This window comes from Mustela lutreola, chromosome 15, assembly GCF_030435805.1.
Source record: "Mustela lutreola isolate mMusLut2 chromosome 15, mMusLut2.pri, whole genome shotgun sequence".
Classification (NCBI taxonomy): Eukaryota; Metazoa; Chordata; class Mammalia; order Carnivora; family Mustelidae; genus Mustela; species Mustela lutreola.
This window is the reverse complement of record NC_081304.1, coordinates 22,839,698-22,859,786: the sequence shown is the minus strand read 5'-3', so window position 1 is coordinate 22,859,786 and position 20,089 is coordinate 22,839,698. Positions and strand designations below refer to the sequence as shown.

Here is a 20,089-nt window from a genome sequence, read left to right as displayed (position 1 = left end):
CTCATTCCTTCAGGGTGTTTGCGGAGCGGGGAAGAGGAGGAGGGGGGAGAGGCTAACTCGGCTACCCCCACACCGGGTGCCGGGCCCCCTAAACTGGGACGCGACCTCACTCTTCCCAAACAGCCCCTGACCCTGGAAGATGTATTCTCTTCTCGGTTAACCTCCGCAATGAACCCTACCGCCCCACAAAAAAAATGTGCGCGCCCCCCACCCCCTGACCCTGCGATCCCCGCCCCTAAGCTGGGGCGTCTGGAAAATGGTGAAATGAGGACTAGGCTGAAATGTGGTTCGTTCTGCAGTCCTACCCGCCGCGGCCTGGACCGAACGACGATGGGCTTGGGTGGGGGACACGACGCCTCCGGCCACGCGTTCAGGGTATTTTCATTCACTCTAAATGACACTCCCTTAAAATTAATAACTGCAACCGTGGGAGAAATCGTGTCCTCCCCACTCCCCTCGGCCCCGCTCAGCGGCCAGATCACCGGCTCTAAAAGGCAGTCCCCTGGGACCCAGTCGGTAGAGGCGAGAGGTCCCACGCCTCCGGGAGGCGTGGGGGGATGTCGGTTTGCTGGGGTGGAGGCTGGCGCCCCTCGCGTGCTCGCGCAGAGAAGAATGCAATGCAACCCGGGCCGGGGGACAAGCTGAAGACGGGGACTCAGGTTCCGGGTCCGGGACACAATAACCCAGTCGAATGCGAGAGGTCCGGCTGGACTAGTAAATCAGGCGCCAGGGCTCGGAAGTGGGCCCGCGCTTTTCCTCCTGCCTTGCGCTGGTTCCCGCATTTTTCTCGGCCGCGCCGGTGCGCTGGGAGCTCTGCGCGGTTGGTGCGCCTCCCTCGCCCCGGCGGCGGGAGGAGCCGGGCGAGCGCAGAGGCGGCTGGTGCCAGTCCGCCTCCGACAGTCGCTCGCGACCCCTCCCAGCGCTCGGGCTCCCGTCCCTAGTGGCTCCCGCCGGGAGGGGAAAACGGGGAGGGAGGCTTGGGAAGGCGGGGAGGAGCGGCCGAGGCTGGCGCCGGGGGAGCCAATCGATACTACGTTACGGCGACGACCGGGCCCTGCCTCATTAGGACGGTCGATTCGCTTATTCGTTATTCAAGATTTATTAGAGATGGTCACTGGCTCTGTCCCTCCAGAGAGCTCGATTATCCGGCCAGACGGGCCATTAAGCGCACTGACGGTGGGTGGCTCGAGAGGAAATTAGGAGACAAATCTGCAAGCTTCGGAGTGCCTGCCTCTTCCTCTTCCCTCCGCACTCGCAGCTCAGGCAGACCCGAAGCTGGGCCCCCCAGACTGAATGCTTTCACCCTTTGGCCAGCGACCAGGAGACCTGAGGACACTGGCCGCCAAGTGACCCCAGCTGCAGCCTTCAGCCCACACCGGGCGAATGGGGGCAGGGAGGAAGAGGATGGGCGGGAGAGATACCCTCCGGGGGTGGGTGTGTCTGAGAACGCGCGGGAGAAGGTCGGGGTGGAAACTGGTTACCTACACCTCTGTCTTTGCACGCGAAGACTAGGATTTTGGCCCCCCCCCCCGGAAAGAGGGCTCTTGGGGTGGACACACCAACTGTCCCTAGGGCAAGCCTGTTGCCAGCATCCCGAACTCTTCCAGGGAAGACTTGTGCATCCTCTACTGTCCCCCAATTGCCCTGCGGAGAGGCAGCGCAGCAGGGACTCCTGGTCTGTCGCCCCTGTCCAACTAGATGATCCTGGGGCAAGGCAAACCTGTAGGGGCTTCCTGAAGATCTCTGACGCACAATCCATATGGGCACCCAGGGTGTGTGTGTGTGTGGGGGGTGCATATCAGCTACTTGGAAGAAGGTTGATGAGTCCCCACTTTGGTCCTTTATCCTGGAGTGTTGCAGCAAGGGGGCCCACAGTGCTGCCCAGGCATCCATTCACTCGTTTCTCAATTACTAGCGCTAGTCACTAGCAAACCACAAGACAGAGGGATGAAGACCCCATTACCCACTAAAACTTAATTTAATCATTTCCATCCTGGGCCGCAGGTCTCCACATCCCTGGCCTTTCTGCCTTGTCAGGAGAACTTCTAAGACTCAACCTTTCACACATCAGAAGTTCTTTGGTTTCCCTGCAAAAAAAAAAAAGCACCTGTCCTGTACCAATGTGGAATACTGCACTAGCACCAGGGACCTAAAGCTGATGAGCTGGGTTTTTGGCTACAAGGAGCTCACAGGCCAGTGGGGGCTATCTAGCATGTCTCATTAGCTCCCATGGCACTGTGTATCCCCCTGGTTTGTCCCCCCTAGCCCTGTGAGTGCCTGGTAAGTGGGTGGGGGTGGTGAGCCCTGGGAAAGGTTTTCAGAACAGGTGTCTTCTGAACCCAATCTTGAGGAGAAGCCAGGTAGCCTGAGAGTCCTTTGCTTAGCTCCTGGTGCTGGGATGTGCCCTGACTGCATTAGACACCAATGCTTCCCCTGCATTCTGCGCTAGTTGTAGTGTCTCACATAGTCCTCTAGCTGAAGAATCACCGTGTCTGTCACAGACTGGAAGCTTCCAGAGGGTAGGAACTTGGTAAATCTAATCAGTGATTTCTGGCACATGCCAAGAGCTACTGTGAAGATAAGATGTCCTTGAAGATGGTGACGATGGTAGGAGAGGGCAGTCCCTCTAGTGATTTTTTGGCCATCTTTCCCCATGTCCCTGGCTCCTCTCTCCCCAAGATGATGTCCTTTGTCAGTTTCTGTTTGTACTTCTCCATCCTCTGCCCTACTTCTCCGCCTGTACATCTAGAAAAAAATAGTTTTGTTGTTGTTTTCCTTTTTTGGAAGCTTCTCATATTAACTGCATCTCCTTTCCCTCCATTTTCTTCCTTCAGCTCACCCCGCCTACTTTTCTATCGTGTCCCTTTTCCGTCTCTGTATATCACAGCTGTGTTCTCCCTTTTTCACCTTTTCGCTTCATCCCCCAGTTTCTCCCTGCCTTTGTCTCTCTCGCTACTTTCTTCCCTTCCAAACGCAGTATTTCGACACTGTAACATCGATTGAGGCAGACAATGGAAAAACTGTCCAACCTCCACTGTAAATTCATTCGTAATCTTACGAAAAATACAACCTGAAACGTACACACGGTGAGACAAAACCCTGTCTTCGCCTTTCCTGAAATCCAGCCTGGGGGCGGGGTGGGAAGTAGGCGATGGAGGAAAGTGCTGGAGAAATTATCCCATCATTGACCGAACAAAAACGAATTTTCAATCACAATGATCCGCTGATTTGCTATAGAAAAGGAATCTCTGCCATTTCAAAGCGAAATTTAGCACTTTGCAGGTTGGGAGAATAACGCTTAGGTTGTTTTTTTTTTTTTACAGAAAAGGATCGCGTCCCTGGGTGGGCTCGAACCACCAACCTTTCGGTTAACAGCCGAACGCGCTAACCGATTGCGCCACAGAGACTACGACAGCCGCCAGCGTGGCGGCGAGCTGAGTCAATGGGAGAGAGCCTACGACGGCGCAAGAATGCAACCGAAAGCCTGCAATCAGGCGAGAGAAATCAGGACCCGGGGAGAAAGGGAAGGGTCCCGATCGAGGGAGGGAAGGAGGGGGGACCTTCACGTCTCTCCTCCACTGGTTTTGGGAGGGGTAGTCGCCGGCTTCCTCTGGATCTCTCTTAGAAGAAGATAAGATGGGGACGCCCGAAACGTCCTTTTTAGGGTGACCTGAGTCTTGGGGATACACGAAGTCGACCTCCTGAGAGTCCCAAAAAGCGTAACTACCTTTGGTCTCCAAACCTCCCCCTTTATAGCCGAGGCCCTGCAGCCCTGCAGTACAACCGCGACGCCCTTCTCCTGCTCCTCCTCCTCAAAACATTAAATAAGTGTTGAATGCGCACCTCCCAAATACCAGGCACCGTTCTAGGCCAGTGAATGTCCAGAGCCTAGCCTAGTACCTGGCACGTAAGAGATGTAGGGATTTCTGGTGTGAATACGTGAAAGAAGCTAGCATGAGTCATACGCCCCATGCACACGTTCATAAGCTACACCACAGCCCTTCAGCAGGGATCGCGGCCCCTATTTTGGGCTTCACCCGCCCACGTGCACACAGGTCCCGGCCCCGGGATTTGGCGTCCGGGAGTCCGGGTCCGCCGCGATCCCAGTTTGCACCGCGGCGCCAGGCCCTTCCGCACTCACAGTGACTTTTCACTTTCCGCTTTCCCAGCCTCGGTTTTGGCTTCTCAACCAAACTCCGGGGCTGATGACTGACAGAGAGGCACAGCCAATAGGAAGTCAAAGTGTCCCGGAAGGGTCGGCCTTTCGGCGCACGCAGAGGAAGCAGCTGGAGTGGCTGCGCGGTGCGGGCTGTAGCCGGTTGAGTGGGGTTGTGGTGGTCGTAGGTCTCACAACACCGCAGTCATGGTGAGATGGGGAGAAGGGAGAGGGGCACGGGGTGGGGATTGAGGTGGGGGGAGGGCGGCATGGGACGCTTGGGAAGCGGAGAGGGCCTGGTGGTCGTTCGAAGTTTGAAGGGAAGCTGACTACCGTGGGGCCCAAGGGGTTGTAGGCGGCTCCCCGCAGCTACACTGCGCTAATGTCAGAGCTGGAGTTCGAAGTATGCAGGCGCCTCGGGAGTGGAGGACGGTGAGGGCAGGAGCCTCGGGAATCGGGGGCCGCGCCGGGGGCTCTGGCCGCATTTGGCCCCTGGCGCTGAGCCCCTCCGCTCTGTCTACCGCAGTCTATTATGTCCTATAACGGAGGGGCCGTCATGGCCATGAAGGGGAAGAACTGTGTGGCCATCGCTGCCGACAGGCGCTTCGGGATCCAGGCCCAGATGGTGACCACGGACTTCCAGAAGATCTTTCCCATGGGCGATCGGCTGTACATAGGCCTGGCTGGGCTCGCCACCGATGTGCAGACTGTGTAAGTGTCGTGAGTCCCCGCCCACGCGCAGGCCTCTTCTTGGGCTAGCCTGGCGTCTTGAGTGGCCCAGATATCAGTCATCTACCAAGCAGCCCCAGTGAATCAGAGATCGGACACCGTAAGCCATACAAAACTGTATCCTTTTTTTTTTTTTTTAAAGATTTTATTTATTTATTTGACAGAGAGAAATTACAAGTACACTGAGAGGCAGGCAGAGAGAGAGAGAAGGAAGCAGGCTCCTTGCTGAGCAGAGAGCCCGATGCGGGACTCGATCCCAGGACCCTGAGATCATGACCTGAGCCGAAGGCAGCGGCTTAACCCACTGAGCCACCCAGGTGCCCCACAGAACTGTATCCTAACCAACTTACACCGGCATTTACCCAGTGTCAGACTGGTAAACTACCTTACATGCGCAGCCTCCATTAATCCTCTTAGCTACATTACCAAGTTGCTGTCCCGTTTTGCAGACCAGGATACAGAGAGTCATAAGAGTTTCTTGCTCAGTGTGCAACTTACGAATGTCATCCAGGATCTCAGTGCTGGTCTCTCTCAGGCTTGTGTTCAGTTCCTAAATAACTCCAGGTTTAGTTGGGAAAGGCATTCAGAAAGATAACTAACCCATGACGAGCTGGTGCATAATAGCTGCTAGATTTGTCATCTAGTGGAAAGAGGCTTTGTAATTTGAGAGGAGGGGGAATCTGGGAAATGAAATAGGTCGCTCTTGTTTTGGTCCAGGTATGAGGGTTATTGTCCTGATGGGGTGGTAGTGGTGGGAAAGGAAAGGAAGGCATTTCTGGGAGTTGTTGCTGACCTGCTTTAGTGGCTACTTGGATATTGCCAGACTAAAATTAGTCATGCATTGAGGCTGAATCTGTGTGTTTTTTTATCTGCTACTAGGATCTAGATCGGTAGATGGCATGTGGGTAATCCAGAAATGTTTTAAGGATTTTATTTATTTACTTGACAGAGATCACAAGTAGGCAGAGAGGCAGGCAGAGAGAGGAGGAAGCAGGCTCCCCGCTGAGCAGAGATCCCGATGTGGGGCTTGATCCCAGGACCCTACGATCATGACCTGAGCCGAAGGCAGAGGCTTAACCCACTGAGCCACCCAGGTGCCCTCCAGAAATGTTTTAAAGATGATTTCTGTTTTGAGCATGTTGACTGAAATACAGAAATTGGGAGGGCTAGTTTTAGGGGAAAGGTGATGGCCTAATTTTAAAGGGACGGGGCAAGCCAAGTAAAAATGTCTTTCAAGGGGTGCCTGGGTGGCTCAGTGGGTTAAAGCCTCTGCCTTCGGCTCAGGTCATGATCCCAGGGTCCTTGGGATCGAGCCATCCTCTCTCCAGTCCAAGCTGGTCCCCTCACACATCGGGCTCTCTGCTCATCAGGGAGCCTGCTTCCTCCTCTCTCTCTGCCTGCCACTCCACCTACTTGAGATCTCTGTCAAATAAAATCTTTTTTAAAAAATTTTAAAAAAGAAACATCTTTCAAGCAGTTGGGATCTTGAAATTACATATCTCAGGGCTGACGAAGCACTGGTGATCTTTTAAACCTATGGGAACAGATTTTGGAGAGACAGAATATGTAGAGGAGAAAAATTAGCTGCTGTCAACAGCCGAACTGTGTATTTAGCGGTGGGGGGAAGAAGAGAGGCCAGAGGGAAAGAATTAGGATAGGGTTTTAAGAGGGATGCTGTGGGGCGCCTGGGTGGCTCAGTGGGTTGGGCCGCTGCCTTCGGCTCAGGTCATGATCTCAGGGTCCTGGGATCGAGCCTGCTTCCCCCTCTCTCTGCCTGCCTCTCTGCCTACTTGTGATCTTTCTCTCTGTCAAATAAATAAATAAAATCTTTAAAAAAAAAAAAAAAAAGAGGGATGCTGTGGTCACAGGTGGCAGGTCCTGCAGGAAGCTGGTGGCCCAACGAACAACAGTTCCTAAACTTAGTTCTTAGAAGATCAAGAGAGTAGTTCACTGTTGAGGGTGAAAAGCTTGTCAGAGAATTTTCTCTCTCATTTCCCTCGAAGCTCCCTCAGTCTCAAGAGCACATAACTTGGAAATTCTTCCTAGGTCTAACCCAGCCACATCCTGGTGGAATCAAGGTGACAGCCTTGAGTCCCCTTCCCTGCAAAGGTCCCCATAAGCCATCCTCTCTCCAGTCCAAGCTGGTCCCCTCACACCATTTCCTTTTCTGCAGGAGTGTTTCTCACCAAGTATGTATGTTGGGGGGCAGTGATAGCTAATTTTGTTAGGCTTCAGTTTCTTCACCTGTAAGAGGAAGCTCAGTCTGAGGCTTTGTTCTGTGTCCTTTGAGTCACTGCTTTGCTTCTGGCAGCTGTGGCATTGGTCTGCCCCCTGCAGGGCCCTGTCCTGGGCTCTGAGTTGTGGCGCTGGGGGAGGTGTGGCCTTTTTGCTTAGGCACCTTCCAGGCCATTAGTTCAGCAGCTGCTGCTTCTTAACTTGAAGAAGACTTTGTAGTTTTCCAAGCACCTAGTTGTCTAATACGTTGTCTTACTGCCTGGTGATTTGTTGTGTCCCTCATCGTATGGGTGGAAAAATTAATTGGGAGGATGAAGGCTTAGGTCAGCCCTCGCAGTCCATTGCTCTTTCTTTTCTGTTTTTTTCTTTCCTTCCTTCCTTCCTTCCTTCCTTCCTTTCTTTCCTTCCTTTTTCTTTTTTCTTTTTTTCTTTCATTCTTTTTCTTTTTTTTTCCCCCACTGCTCTTTCTGCTGTCCACTCCTGTCATTGTGTGTGCAAGTGGACTTCCACGGGGAGTGCCAAGAAGGTGTGCATTTTATGGTACATAAATTGTTCCTCAAGAAAGAGAGGCAAAATCCAGGGCGCCTGGGTGGCTCAGTCGGTTAAAGCCTCTGCCTTCGGCTCAGGTCATGATCCCAGAGTCCTGGGATCGAGCCCCGCATCGGGCTCTCTGCTTAGCCGGGAGCCTGCTTCCTCCTCTCTCTTTGTCTGCCTCTCTGCTTACTTCTGATCTCTCTCTGTCAAATAAATAAATAAAATCTTTAAAAAAAAAAAAAACAAAACTTCTTAGTTCCCCTGTTTTCAACCTCAAGAGGAGTATGAGAAAAACAGTGTTCACAGAGCGGCATGTTTATAGGTAGTCGGTGTTGGACAAGTCTGAAACGTGAATGTGAGTCCGGACTTCCGGCAAGAAAATCACTAGGAGGGGAAGACAGGAGTCTTGGCAGGGGTGGGGATTATGTCTCTCCCTCCACACCTCCTGACCTCTGCAGAGTGGACACCAGGGGACATTCACTCCTGCATTTTTCTTCTGTCACAGGGCCCAGCGCCTCAAGTTCCGGCTGAACCTGTATGAGCTGAAGGAAGGCCGGCAGATCAAGCCCTACACGCTCATGAGCATGGTGGCCAACCTCCTGTATGAGAAGCGGTGAGTGGCAGTGTAGCCTGGGACTAGCAACTTGGGACCTTAGGACGGGCAGAAGCCTCTGAAGTATGGAGGGATGCCCATTCCTCCTCCTTCTGCTATTGCTTATTTGCAGGATGATAACCTCTTTGCATCTGTTTTCTGTGGGCCTGTCTGACAACCAAATAGGACAGAAAGGGCTGCTTCAGGAGGCAGGGAAAGCAAATAGCAGACAGATGTGCTTCCGGGCAACAGAATTAACCCCTCCAGGGGCACCTGGGTGCCTAGTGGGTTAAGCCTCTGCCTTCAGCTCAGGTCATGATCTCAGGGTCCTGGGAACGAGGCCTGCATCTGGCTCTCTGCTCAGCAGGGAGCCTGCTTCCTCCTCTCTCTCTGCCTGCCTCTCTGCCTACTTGTAATCTCTGTCAAATAAATGAATAACATCTTAAAAAAAAAAAAAAAAAGAATTAACCCCTCCAAAGGTGCCTGGAGTCTCACAACCAGGAGCCACCCGTAGTCAGAGCAAATTCTGCTGGCACTAAATTCTCGGGACCTAGGAATTGGGTGTGTGAATTTTTGTCTGTTTTACTTGAAGACTTCATGACGAGGAAGGTAGATGCCCAGTTGCAGAATTCATTGCAGAAGCTGGGATTGAAGGAGAGCCCCACGGGAACTTCCGCTCAGCTCTGGGCTAACCTGGTGCCAGAAAGACAAGTGGAGTTCTTGGTTTCCTCTTTTTCTTTTTAAACTTTTTTTTTTTTTTTTTTTAAGATTTTATTTATTTATTTGACAGAGACAGAGATCACAAGTAGGCAGAGGGGCAGACAGAGAGGCTCGATCCCAGGACCCTGAGATCATGACCTGAGCCAAAGGCAGAGGCTTTACCTGAGCCACCCAGGCACCCCCTCTTCTTAAACTTTTTATTTTGAAATCATTTCAAACCTTGTGGAAAAGTTACATACCTTTTAGTTCTCAAAACTAAAAATCTTTTGACATTTCCATGTCTGGAGCAATACTGTTACCTTTTTAGTATTATAATCTAAAAACCATAAAAGGGTTGCCTTTTTCTAGGTGTATGTTAATATCCTCAGCTGTGAACTGTCTGTCATGTGTGGTAACCATGTTTATGAAAATCCTGAATTGAGAAAGGCTTAAATGATTTTTTTAACTGGTTTATAGAAGGAGAGAAATGTCTTACACACTTGTAAAAATTAACTCATATTTAGATATATGTGTAATGGTTACTATTTCTGTTTTTGTTTTTGTTTTAAGTAAACTCCAAACCCAGTGTGTGGCTTGAGCTTACAAGTCGGTGCAGAGATTCAGTAAACAAACTTCAGACAGAGTTGCATGTTCTACGACTCAGCCAGCACTCCGTCATGTCTACTAAAAATAAGAAAATACAGAATGGGGTGCCTATGTGGCTCAGTGAGTCTGCCTTTGGCTCAGGTCATGATCCCAGGGTCCTGGAATCAAGCCTGGCATCAGGCTCCCTGCTCAACTGGGAGTCTGTTTCTCCTCCTCCTTCCCGATCGTGCTCTCTCTCACTATCTCTGTCTCTCTTAAATAAATAAATAAAATATTAAAAGAAAAATACAGAACACTGAGGCTGATTTGGAAAATTCTAAGTTCTTACCTACGCAGGAGCTTTCTCTACAAGACCAAATGAATTCAGTGATTTTCCAGTAGGATATCATGGGCTAATGCTATGATTTCAAACTTGAGCAATGTACAAAACCTTTTTATTTTATTTTTTTAAGATTTTATTTAGGGCGCCTGGGTGGCTCAGTGGGTTAAGCCGCTGTCTTTGGCTCAAGTCGTGATCTCACGGTCCTGGGATCAAATTCTGCATCGGGCTCTCTGTTCAGCAGGGAGCCTGCTTCCCTCCCTCTCTCTGCCTGCCTCTTTGTCTACTTGTGATCTCTCTCTCTCTCTCTCTCTCTGTCAAATAAATAAATAAATAAATAATCTTTTTAAAAAGATTTTATTTATTTATTATTTGAGAGAGAACCAGTGCAGAGAGGGACAGAGAAAGAGGCAGGAGCAGGTTCCCCCTGAGCAGAGAGTCGGACATGGGACTCAGTCCCAGGACCCTGGGATCATGACCCGAGCTGAAGGCAGACGCTTAACCAACTGAGCCACTCAGGTGCCCCCGTAGGAACCTTTTTAAAAGAAAAAGCTTCTCATGAATTCCAGAGAATCCATCCAGGTGCCTTTCTTTGTGAAACACTGCTAGTAAAAGTTACAGCCTTCATGTGGGATCTTGGCATCAGTGTGGCTGGAGACACAAATGCAGATTTTTTTTTTTTTTTTAATGGTATTATTTATATATTTGACAGATCCCAGGATCCTGGGATCATGACCTGAGCTGAAGGCAGAGGCTTAACCCACTGAGCCACCCAGGCGCCCCATAAATGCAGATCTTGAACTGTGTTGTTGTATTTAGTTTTAAGGTTGTTACCCAGATAATCTAGAATATTCTTATTTTTATTCCTAGTTATTGAGAGCCAGTATAAGACATGGATAAGTAAAGGCAAGACATCTTACTCGTTGTTTGTTTTTTCAAGATTCTGGGTTTTTTTATTTATTTGAGAGAGAGAGAGAGAGAGAGAGAGAGCCTGCGCATGCACAATTGTGGCAGAAAGAGAGGGGGAAGCAGACCCCTGCTGAGCACAGAGCCTGATGTGGGACTTGTTCCCAGGACCCCGGGATCATGACGTGAACTGAAGGCAGATGCTTAACCAACTGAAGCACCCAGGCGCCCCACATCTTACTTACTGTTTCTGTTGAGAATAGTGGTCGTTAGTTTTTGAGTATTTAATATATAGAGATTCCTGAGATTAATTATTCTTTTTTTTTTTTTTTTTTTTAAAGATTTTATTTATTTATTTGACAGAGATCACAAGTAGGCATAGAGGCACAGAGGCAGGCAGAGAGAGAGAGGAGGAAGCAGGCTCCCCGCCAAGCAGAGAGCCCGATGCGGGACTCGATCCCAGGACCCTGAGATCATGACCCGAGCCGAAGGCAGCGGCTTAACCCACTGAGCCACCCAGGCGCCCCGAGATTAATTATTCTTAATTCTTAGGCTAGACCCTCAAGCTCAGGGTCTAAAATAGGTTGGAGAATCTCCTGTTTCTTGGAGACAGACATGAGAATAGCCGCGTCACTGAGTATCCTTTTCTGCCTTGACTGCTGGGAGACTCACAACAAAACTTTGTGTTCAGTCTGAGTGTCTTGTGTTCTGTTTTAATGGTTTCGTTTTATTTTTCAGTATTTTTCTTATAAACTCCTTCAAAGCGGTTATCAAAAGGAGTGGAAGTATAGCTAGGTATATGAATAGAGAATGGAATGGTGGTAGGACTTTGGTTAGGATAGGGAAGATTAGAAGAAATCAGAATTCCCAATAAAAAGGAAGTGGAAGAGAGGGTCAGGGTGAGGGGCATAGGAAGGCAAGTGACAGAGAAAAGAAGTCTTCAGTATTGTCAGATGCCAGGAGGTGGGGAAGGGTGAATCAAAGCTGGCTTGGTCTGTAGAGTACGTGACTCCTCTAATATTAGGGCCATTGAGGTCGAGCCCTAGGGCATAGGGCCTCAGAATAGCTGGCCTTGGGGAAGCGGGTCTTCCCAAACAGGCCCTCTGTGCTCCTCCCCGGCTCTGAGCCAGGGCCTTGTCTGAGTAGGCCTGAGCAGGAAAGTGGACTTTCTTGAGTTGTGGTTTCTTTCTGCTCCTGGTCTGCACAGGTTTGGCCCCTACTACACGGAGCCTGTCATCGCCGGGTTGGACCCGAAGACCTTTAAGCCCTTCATTTGCTCTCTAGACCTCATCGGCTGCCCCATGGTGACTGATGACTTTGTGGTCAGCGGCACCTGCTCCGAACAAATGTACGGCATGTGCGAGTCCCTCTGGGAGCCCAACATGGTGAGTCGGCAGCCTGGAGCAGGACTGGGCTCTGAGGTGTCCCCCCGCCTTGGCTATCAGGGAGAAATGTGTTTCCGTGGTGTGTAAGGAGAGTGAGGACTCAGGTAGGAGAGAAAGCCACAGCTGCTGTGCCCAGGAGGGTGTGCAGAAACCGCCTGCCAGGCCTTGGTGCGGGCCTCGGTGTCGCTGCTGGTTAGTGGAGGAAGTTCAGAGCTTGACTTCTTTACTTCCCCTTACACACCCCGCTTCCTTCGGAGGAGCTGAGGGGGCTTCCCACATCCAGGGAACCACCCCTCACTTCACCTTCTGTTAGGAGACCCCACCAGATACTTGGCTAACGACAGAGAGTTCTCCCCTTGGCTTTACGGGGTTCTCGCCTCCGTTCAGGGAGCGAACTTTGAACAAGGCATAGGGTTAGAGGCAGCTCCACAGAATGGGCTCTGGCGCCGGCTGTCTGGGTCGGAAACCTGGATCCACCTGTCACCTAGTTCTGTTCTTAGGTCAGACATTTCACCTTTTTGTGCCCCAACTGGTCCAGCTGGAAGTGGGGGATAATAATGTGACCCAGCTCGGGAGGGGCAGTGGGAGGAAAACGCGTGAAGACCGATCGGTGCCCCACAGTGGGGACTGGCCGTTCTGCCAGCTCCGCTGGGTCCTGGGAGACCAGGCAATCTGTCGTCACTGGCTTAGTGCAGTCTCACAAAGCAGGACAGACTCCTGATGCGTGTTAGAATGCAGTTTGTCAGGAAGCGAGGAAGCGGAAGGCCTGGCTGGCAGAAGCAGCAGCCTCTGCGAAGGTGTGTGAGGAGTCAGGTGTGTTCAGTGGTGAGAGAGCGTTTGCGTGGCTGCTGGAAGGTCGCCGAGTGTGGGTGAGATCATGGTGGAGAGCACGAGTGGGCTGAGATTTCAAAGGCCTTGAATGCTGTGCCAGGGAGCTTGAACTTCTCCCTGGTACCCAAAGTCAAAGGCAGTCAGGATGCAGAGCCGCAGGTAGATGCCGCAGGCTGATTGTGGTCACTTGTAGGAGGCACTGAGTGAGGCCTGAGCGAAGATGGTTGCGGGGTAGCTGGTCTGGAGGATTGGGTTGCTTCAAACAGAAGTGAGGGAGGTGGAGACAACGTGGATGTGAGTTTTCTGGCCAAGCCAGCTAAGATGGAGGATGTAGGAGCAACAGGTTTGGAAGGAGTGGGCCCATGGTTGGACAGGTAAGTTTTGATGTACCTGGTGAGGCCCGGGAGGAGAGCCCGTAGACAGCTCGTAAAGCATGTGGAAGTCGAACAGGGATTTGCCTCATTTTACAGAAGAAGGGATTGAGCTTAGTAAAGGCATGTGTAACTTGCCCAAGGTCACTGCTGGTTAGTGAAGGAAGCTCAGGGCTTACGTTCTTCTTCCCTTTGCCTTACACACCCTGCTTCCTCTGGGGGAGCCGAGGGGGCTTCCCACATCCTGGGAACCACCGCTCACTTCAAGCATGGGTATAATCAGAGTTGGGGACCTTGAGCCCAGAAAAAGAGTTAAGGGGTCAAGCCAAGTTAGGGTCCAAGGCTCTGGAGCCAAGGCTTCTGTTTTGTGGGCAGGATCCGGAACACCTGTTTGAAACCATCTCGCAAGCCATGCTGAATGCCGTGGACCGGGACGCAGTGTCGGGCATGGGCGTCATCGTCCACATCATGTGAGTAGAGTTGGAAAGAGCAGAGAAGCTTTGCAGACCCCTGCCTTTCCCTTCCCAGACAAATACCTCTTCCTTCCATCCCCCTGAGCAAGTGTGAGGGAGGGAGGGCACTTGTGGCAGCCTTGGGATAGCAGAAATCCACCCTGGTTCCCTTGGCCTCAGTCAGGCGAGGCTTTATGACCCTGAGTCCTCCGTCCTCCCCCCAACCTGCTCACAGTGGACACTGCTTTCTTAAGTATCCCCAAAATCTCAGGGGCCTGTGTGGGGGTGAGCCACAGCAGAGCGACTGCATTGTTGGGAGCTCCAGGCGACTCCCTCCCCTCCCAGCTCCTGTTTCTGGGTGACATCCTGAGTCCCAACAGGGTGATACTCTGATGAGCTTCCGGAACAGAGTTTCCAACCCCAGCCAGTTCCCTCCCTGCCATCCCCCATAGCCCCTCACTTGTCTGGAGCTGCCTCCAGGAACCTGATCCAATGAAGTGGAAGTCCTCCCAACAGCTCTTCTGGGGCACATCCCAAAATAAGCTTTTGGACCCTTTTGTCGTGGGAGAGCTTGCTTAATTATGACAAACAGACTGCGGCTGATACGGAGAATTGACCACTGGGCTCCTTTGTGTTCCTTGGGATGAAACGCAGCACACCTCCTTCCTGTGACTTGTTCTCTGAGCTTGGGGGGCAGGGGCTCCTGCCCTTCCCTGGAGGGCTGTGCAGTCAAGCCCTGAGTCACCTAGGCTCTGGTTGGGTCCCGCTGTGGGGGTCCTTCACTCGACTCCCTGTTTCCCCTTCCTCTCCTTCCTCCCCTTTCTCATCCCAGGCTTAGCAGACAGGCTACTAATCAGGAGCAAAACAGTTAAACCTAGAGTTGGCAGCACAGGTCTTTGTTCTGCATTCTAGAGTCATGTAGATGTTTTGTGACTTTCTCCCCCTGCAGTGAGAAGGACAAAATCACCACCAGGACACTGAAGGCCCGCATGGACTAACCCTCTTTTTTTTTTTTTTTTTTTAAATAAATAGTTTTTCTTTCACTTCTGCTTCTTTGTGTTTGGGTCTCCTACCAGAGATCTTTATCCCCAGCTGGGGAGTTACAAAGAGCTCCTCAGGGCCCCGCGCAGCCCTTGGGTTTTCTCACGGACTTGCAGCGCCCTCTGCTGGTAGACCTAGCCTGCTGGGTGCTAGGCCTGGCAGTGCTTCACACATCCTAGAATTTAATCATGGTGGTGACTTAAGGCAGTTAATTTGCTCAAGGCCACTTTAGGAGCAACGATGGAAACCCATATTCCATTTGACCCCAAAGCCTAGAATCCTTTCCACTGTACTCTGCTCGAAAACTTAAATCTTTCATTGTTTCAGGAAAAAACTGGGCCAAGTAGCCACAAGTAATACCCTTGTGGTTAAGTGTTTCTTAACCTTGGCTGCATGTTAGTCACAGATACTTTGATTCCTTCCCTCAAGATTCTGACCTAACTAGCTTTTAAAGGCCTGGGCACCTGTCTCTCCTAAGAGCTTTTCAAATGATTCCAGCTTGCAAGCTGGGATGGTAGCTCCCGAACTTGAGCCTCCGTCAGAACCACCTGGAGGGCCTGTTAGAACCGTTTCTGTTAGAACCTGCAGAGGGTCTGGGGAGTTTCTATTTCTGATTCACAGCTGCTGCTGATACTATACTGCCGGTCGAGGACCACACTGGGAGAACCCCTGGCTTCTAAGCTAAGCGTTTACCTAGAGAACAGGAGATACACAGAGGTGACTTAGGGGAGAGCTGGGATAGGTGTCGTAGGCATGTAGCTCCTCACCACTGCTGGTCTTACCCAGCTGGAGCAGTGAGGGGCAGGCGGTTTGTCCGCTTCTCGATAGGCACAGTAAGATCTTGATGGCGGACCCGCTCTGCTCTGGTGCCTGTGCTCCTTGCTCACCAGGCTGATCTGAAAGTAGGAGGCCAGTGTCCTAGCCTATAAGCTTTTTCCAAACTCAAGTCACACAGATTTTGTCCAAGCAACCTATGAAACTGGAACCCAAACCTTTTAACTCTGGGGGAAAAAAAAATTAAGGCTCATTTCTAAAGGACTCACCCATGACAGATATATACACAAAGCCTTTTGAGTTTTATTTGTTCCTTGGGCTGGAGATTCATCTTAACATGCATGCATTTTAAAACAGTAACAGGGTCTCGAACTGTTCCGAGCAGACATTAGACAAGCACAAGGGGCTGAAAATTCCTATTTTTAAAAAATGGAGGTCGCAGTGAGGAAACCGAGAAGTCACATAATTATGACGGGTGCTAGTGTATCCCGCTCCCCCACGAGGTCAGTCTAAGCTTTGTTCACACTTTCTGATGACAGTAATCTGACCTGATGTTCGGGTGTGCTGAGCAGCTCCGGCCCCCCGCTAAAGGCTGCTGGTTCACAACTCAAGAAACAGCTCTGTGCAGGGGAAGGGGGGTCCTCTGGAAGTTTCCTCCCCTGCCTCCCAAGCATCTCAGCATGACCCACTGGGGACAGCTGAGTCTCCTCTTCCCTTTGGAGGCACTATTCCTCCATGGCATGTCTCTTGAGGGAAGGTGGGCCACGTCCCTGCCCCCTGCAGACAGCTGGTGGATTTGGGGGCAGTTGTTCCAATGGGTTTTCCCTATGATTCCTGTGCTCAGGCTGGACCCACCCTCCCCACATTTCTGTCAAAAGGAAGTGAGGTCCCTAGACTCGGAGGAGCCACAGCTCTAAGGCCAGAGCTGTAAAGGCTGTTGAAACACACGGTCCCTTCTGGTCCCTAACACTTGAGTAGCTCAAATGCTAGGGAGTGCTGAAGTTTTTTCCCTCCCAACCTGAATTAGTAAAAAGACAACAGGGGGTGGGGGGGGTGGGATTGGCTGCTGAGAAAAGTCCCGGGTCTTTGGTCCACCTCCCCGGGGCAGGTCCTGGCAGACTGAAGAGGGGAACGTCATTAGGGTAGGAGTCTGTAGTCCCCAGCCCTGAGCATGACCAGGGGACCAGTTTGAGGCCTAAAGCACAGGCAAGAGCAAGGAAGAGGAGGAAGGGAGAGGGAAGGAAGAGCTGCCTGTGGTGGAAACTTAGGGGGTGTCACTGAGAACAGCCACAGGGGTGACTCGTGGCACCCGCCACAGACCAGTAACCCCTGAGCTAGATAAGGAGAGACAGAGTGCTGCTTCAGCTGCTCCTGGAACTGCTGGCTTCTGCCCGGGACCCCCAAAACGCAGGGCACAGGGAAGGAGCTTGCACTGGGGGACAAAGACTCAGTGGTTCACTAAAAGGAACAAGGGCCAGAGGCCTTCATCAAGTGGTCTAAGTGGAGTTTCCAGAGAACCCTCGCTTGGGCTGGGAGGCCTGGGAAATGGATTTCTCAGCCATAGGCTTCAGGACGGGAGAAGCTGTGAGCGGCTAGGCGGTCAGAGTGGGGAACGGAGAGGAACTGCACACGGGCTTCCCCATCCAGGCTCCACCCCGGCAGTCCTGTCCTATTCTTACACCCTTGTTCTTGGGAGACCCCAAACTATTCCGGGGTGCTGGGAGACTGCTGGAGCTTTTCCTTGGGGCTCCAGAGAGAAAGGCTGAGCCTAGTCCCTTGCCCTCGGATGCTTTCTACAGCCTACAGAGGGAAAGGTGGGGCTCAGAGAAAGGAATGGGGGCAGACGAAAGCTTGGGGACCAGTTCACTTTCTCCACGTTCAGACCACAACCCAAATATACCTGCATCATTACAAAAAGAGAAAGAAAACTGGTATAAAACAAAATAAACAGTTTTTGAACACCTGAATGCCAAAGGAATTAGAGGGCCAAACCCAAGGTTTTGAAGATAGCACAGAGAATGACCTTAAAAACCAAAAACAAAAAAACAAAAAAACCCCACCTCAAATCCACCCAACCACAGCTCAGGTTTTTGACCCAAACAACAATACTGTCAGAAAAACAAAAAGAGCATTTGAAACAGAATGCTATTCTCAAAATGTAAACAATATACCAGGAAAAAAAAAAAGAAACCCACGAAAACACAAAAACTCAATGTTAAAGAAGTTAGATACCTGGTAGCTCATCTTTAACTGAAGGATCGTGTTACATTTTTCATACACATGATGGCAACATGATCAGCAGACCCAGCGCAGGAAGCTGCCGGGAGCCCAAGGCTGTGGCCGCGGCGGGGGGACAGCCCACCAGGCTCTGAAGACGTTGGGCCTCCTGAGGGGCAGATCCAAATTTTCATTCTTGATTAGGAGGTGGGGAAATCAAGTCCAGACGTTATTCCTACATAATCTCTTCCTAAGTCTGACTGGTTTTCTCCATGAGCCACTTTGTTCCAAGTTCTTCCCCAAGTCACTTGGTGGTCTCGCCCCTTCGTGGGGCCGGGGCTGTCTGATCTGTCTGCCTCTTCCAGAAAGGTTCCAGCAGTCCCAGTGGGCTCCAAGAATGTGGCCTCCCTTCCTCCCTGACCTGAAAGCTGTGGGTAGGGCCCAGACACGGTGCTGGTTCCTGCTCCAGGAGCTGAGCCTGGCCAGGTTTAGAAGGAGCCACAGGAAACCAATCCATTTGTTCCAAATGTTTCCACAGACTTGCTTCGCATGTGTGGGGTTATGTACAAGTTCCATCATATCTCATCCTAAGTCCCCAGTTCCGACACAGGGCTGTTTCCTTCCTAGCCAGACCAGACTGCTCTGACGGCGTCACAGGAGGACACGTGGCTCAGTCCTGAGTCCTGGGTCACTCAGCAGCTGGGCAGAGGCCCTGAAGGACGCTCAGGACGCCACTCCTGAGGAAGGCCGGGGGAGGCCGGTCTGCGAAGGAAAACACCCCCAAAGCCCGGGGCAGGCGATCCCAAAATCAAGCCTCCAGACTGGACTTCGTGGGTCCCCTCCTCAAGTGACTCGGAAATAACTTCAGGCTTGGATGCCACCCTCCAAGGTGGTGGTGGGGTGCACCCCCTGCAGGCCACGACTGTCCGGGCGACAGACCCACAGGCACGGGGCCTCAGGGGCGTCAGATCGTCTACACCATGGCCCTGGTGTTTGAAGAGGCTTCTCTGAAGGGAGGGGCCCGGGCAGGCAGAGATGTGGCCCAGCGAGAAGCTCAGCTATGAGGGAGGGTGCCCGGGGCCAAGGTCAGAGGGAAGTAAATGGGTGGAGGACACCAGGTCTCATCTGACACCCAGTGGTGACTGGGGGTCCTGTTATCCGTAAAGATGCTTCCTAGTTCCTCTTGACCCAACAGGAGGCGGGCTTTATGGACAGGACGTGTGAAGGCCAGGGGCCAGGGGCATGGATGATGTTCACGGGGTTCTGTGAGAACCTGCCGTCCGACAGCCCGGCCGCGACCCCCACCCCCGACCATCCCAGAGGATGAACTCACGCCCCTGGGAGATCTCTCCTCATCCAAGATGCCTGGTGCTAATCTGGAGCCTTCCTTCGGGAGGACAGCATTTACATGGAGGAATCCGGTAACATTTCACTTGGATCCGAGGCAAAAAGGAGGACATTGTGCACAATACTCCATAACATTCAAAAGTTAATCCAGACAAGATCCAAAGCAGCAGGGCTGAGGTGTCTGACCTCCTGTCCTCTGGCAACGGAGCATGTGGACCCTTGGCCGGGCCAGTGGGGTGCCCCTTTAACGGAAGGGAACCCAGAGCAGGGCAGGGATGGGGAGGGTGACGGGGTGATGACACACATCATTATAAACACCAAACCTGGAGCAATGAGATCGCAGAGACGGAACCCACAGAAACCCACAAAGTCCTCTCTAGCCCCAAGGTACTGTAAAAGGTTACAAGGGAACAAAAAGGAAACCCCTCTTCGACCTGGGTCAGAAGGGGGGAAAATCAAGGAGCGGAAGGTGAGGTGCACCGCGAGAGCACGTGTCCACGCAGCACCTCCCCTCCCCACCCCCACTGGTCTTTCTGTCCTGGGTGCCGGCTCCTCACCAAAGCCCTCCCCTCTGCTCCCCACCCTCCCCTCTGCTCCCCACCCTCCCATCCAGCCCAAATACGCCCTCTCCCTTTTCCGACCCCGACCCCACATCCGGCTCTCTGGCTCTGGCTGAAGGTAGAAGGTAACTACGTGAGGATGTTGGACATGAACTCGTTGAAGCGTTTGGAGTACTGCTCAGGGTTCACGGTCGAGATCTCCGCCCCTGCCTGTAACACATAGAGGCTGACTCAGGTCGAGCTCCCCACCCTAACTGGGAGGCTACTGGGAGGCTCTAGCAGGGAGGGGCCTGGGGATTCAGGAGCCTCTGGCTTGGAGTGAGAACGAGGCTACA

The 20,089-nt window shown here is 52.0% G+C and overlaps 2 protein-coding genes and 1 non-coding gene across 6 annotated transcripts in view; 1 reads left to right on the top strand and 2 right to left on the bottom strand.

The window, feature by feature from the left end:
- Nucleotides 1-3,333: 3,333 nt before the first annotated feature.
- Nucleotides 3,334-3,407, bottom strand: TRNAN-GUU (transfer RNA asparagine (anticodon GUU)). The gene has a single exon. It is a non-coding gene; the product is annotated as a tRNA-Asn (tRNA).
- A 799-nt stretch (nt 3,408-4,206) lies between these two features.
- On the top strand, nt 4,207-18,673 carry PSMB3 (proteasome 20S subunit beta 3). Of its 2 annotated transcripts, none has more exons than XM_059147676.1 (6): nt 4,207-4,366; nt 4,683-4,867; nt 8,160-8,267; nt 11,984-12,161; nt 13,739-13,833; nt 18,475-18,673. In XM_059147676.1, exons 1-6 carry the CDS (start codon nt 4,364-4,366, stop codon nt 18,491-18,493), a joined length of 588 nt encoding a protein of 195 aa, XP_059003659.1. In that variant the 5' UTR covers nt 4,207-4,363; the 3' UTR covers nt 18,494-18,673. The 2 variants fall into 2 exon arrangements, with proteins under 2 accessions (XP_059003659.1, XP_059003658.1); XM_059147675.1 differs by lacking the exon at nt 18,475-18,673 and adding an exon at nt 14,765-14,858.
- The window catches only part of PIP4K2B (phosphatidylinositol-5-phosphate 4-kinase type 2 beta), a 27,483-nt gene continuing 23,307 nt past the window's right edge, over nt 15,914-20,089 (bottom strand). For all 3 annotated transcript variants that reach the window (XM_059147671.1, XM_059147672.1, XM_059147673.1), the window contains one exon: nt 15,914-19,964. In XM_059147671.1, the coding sequence (XP_059003654.1) occupies nt 19,884-19,964 (81 nt within the window). In that variant the 3' untranslated portion in view covers nt 15,914-19,883. The remainder of the gene's footprint in view (nt 19,965-20,089) is intronic.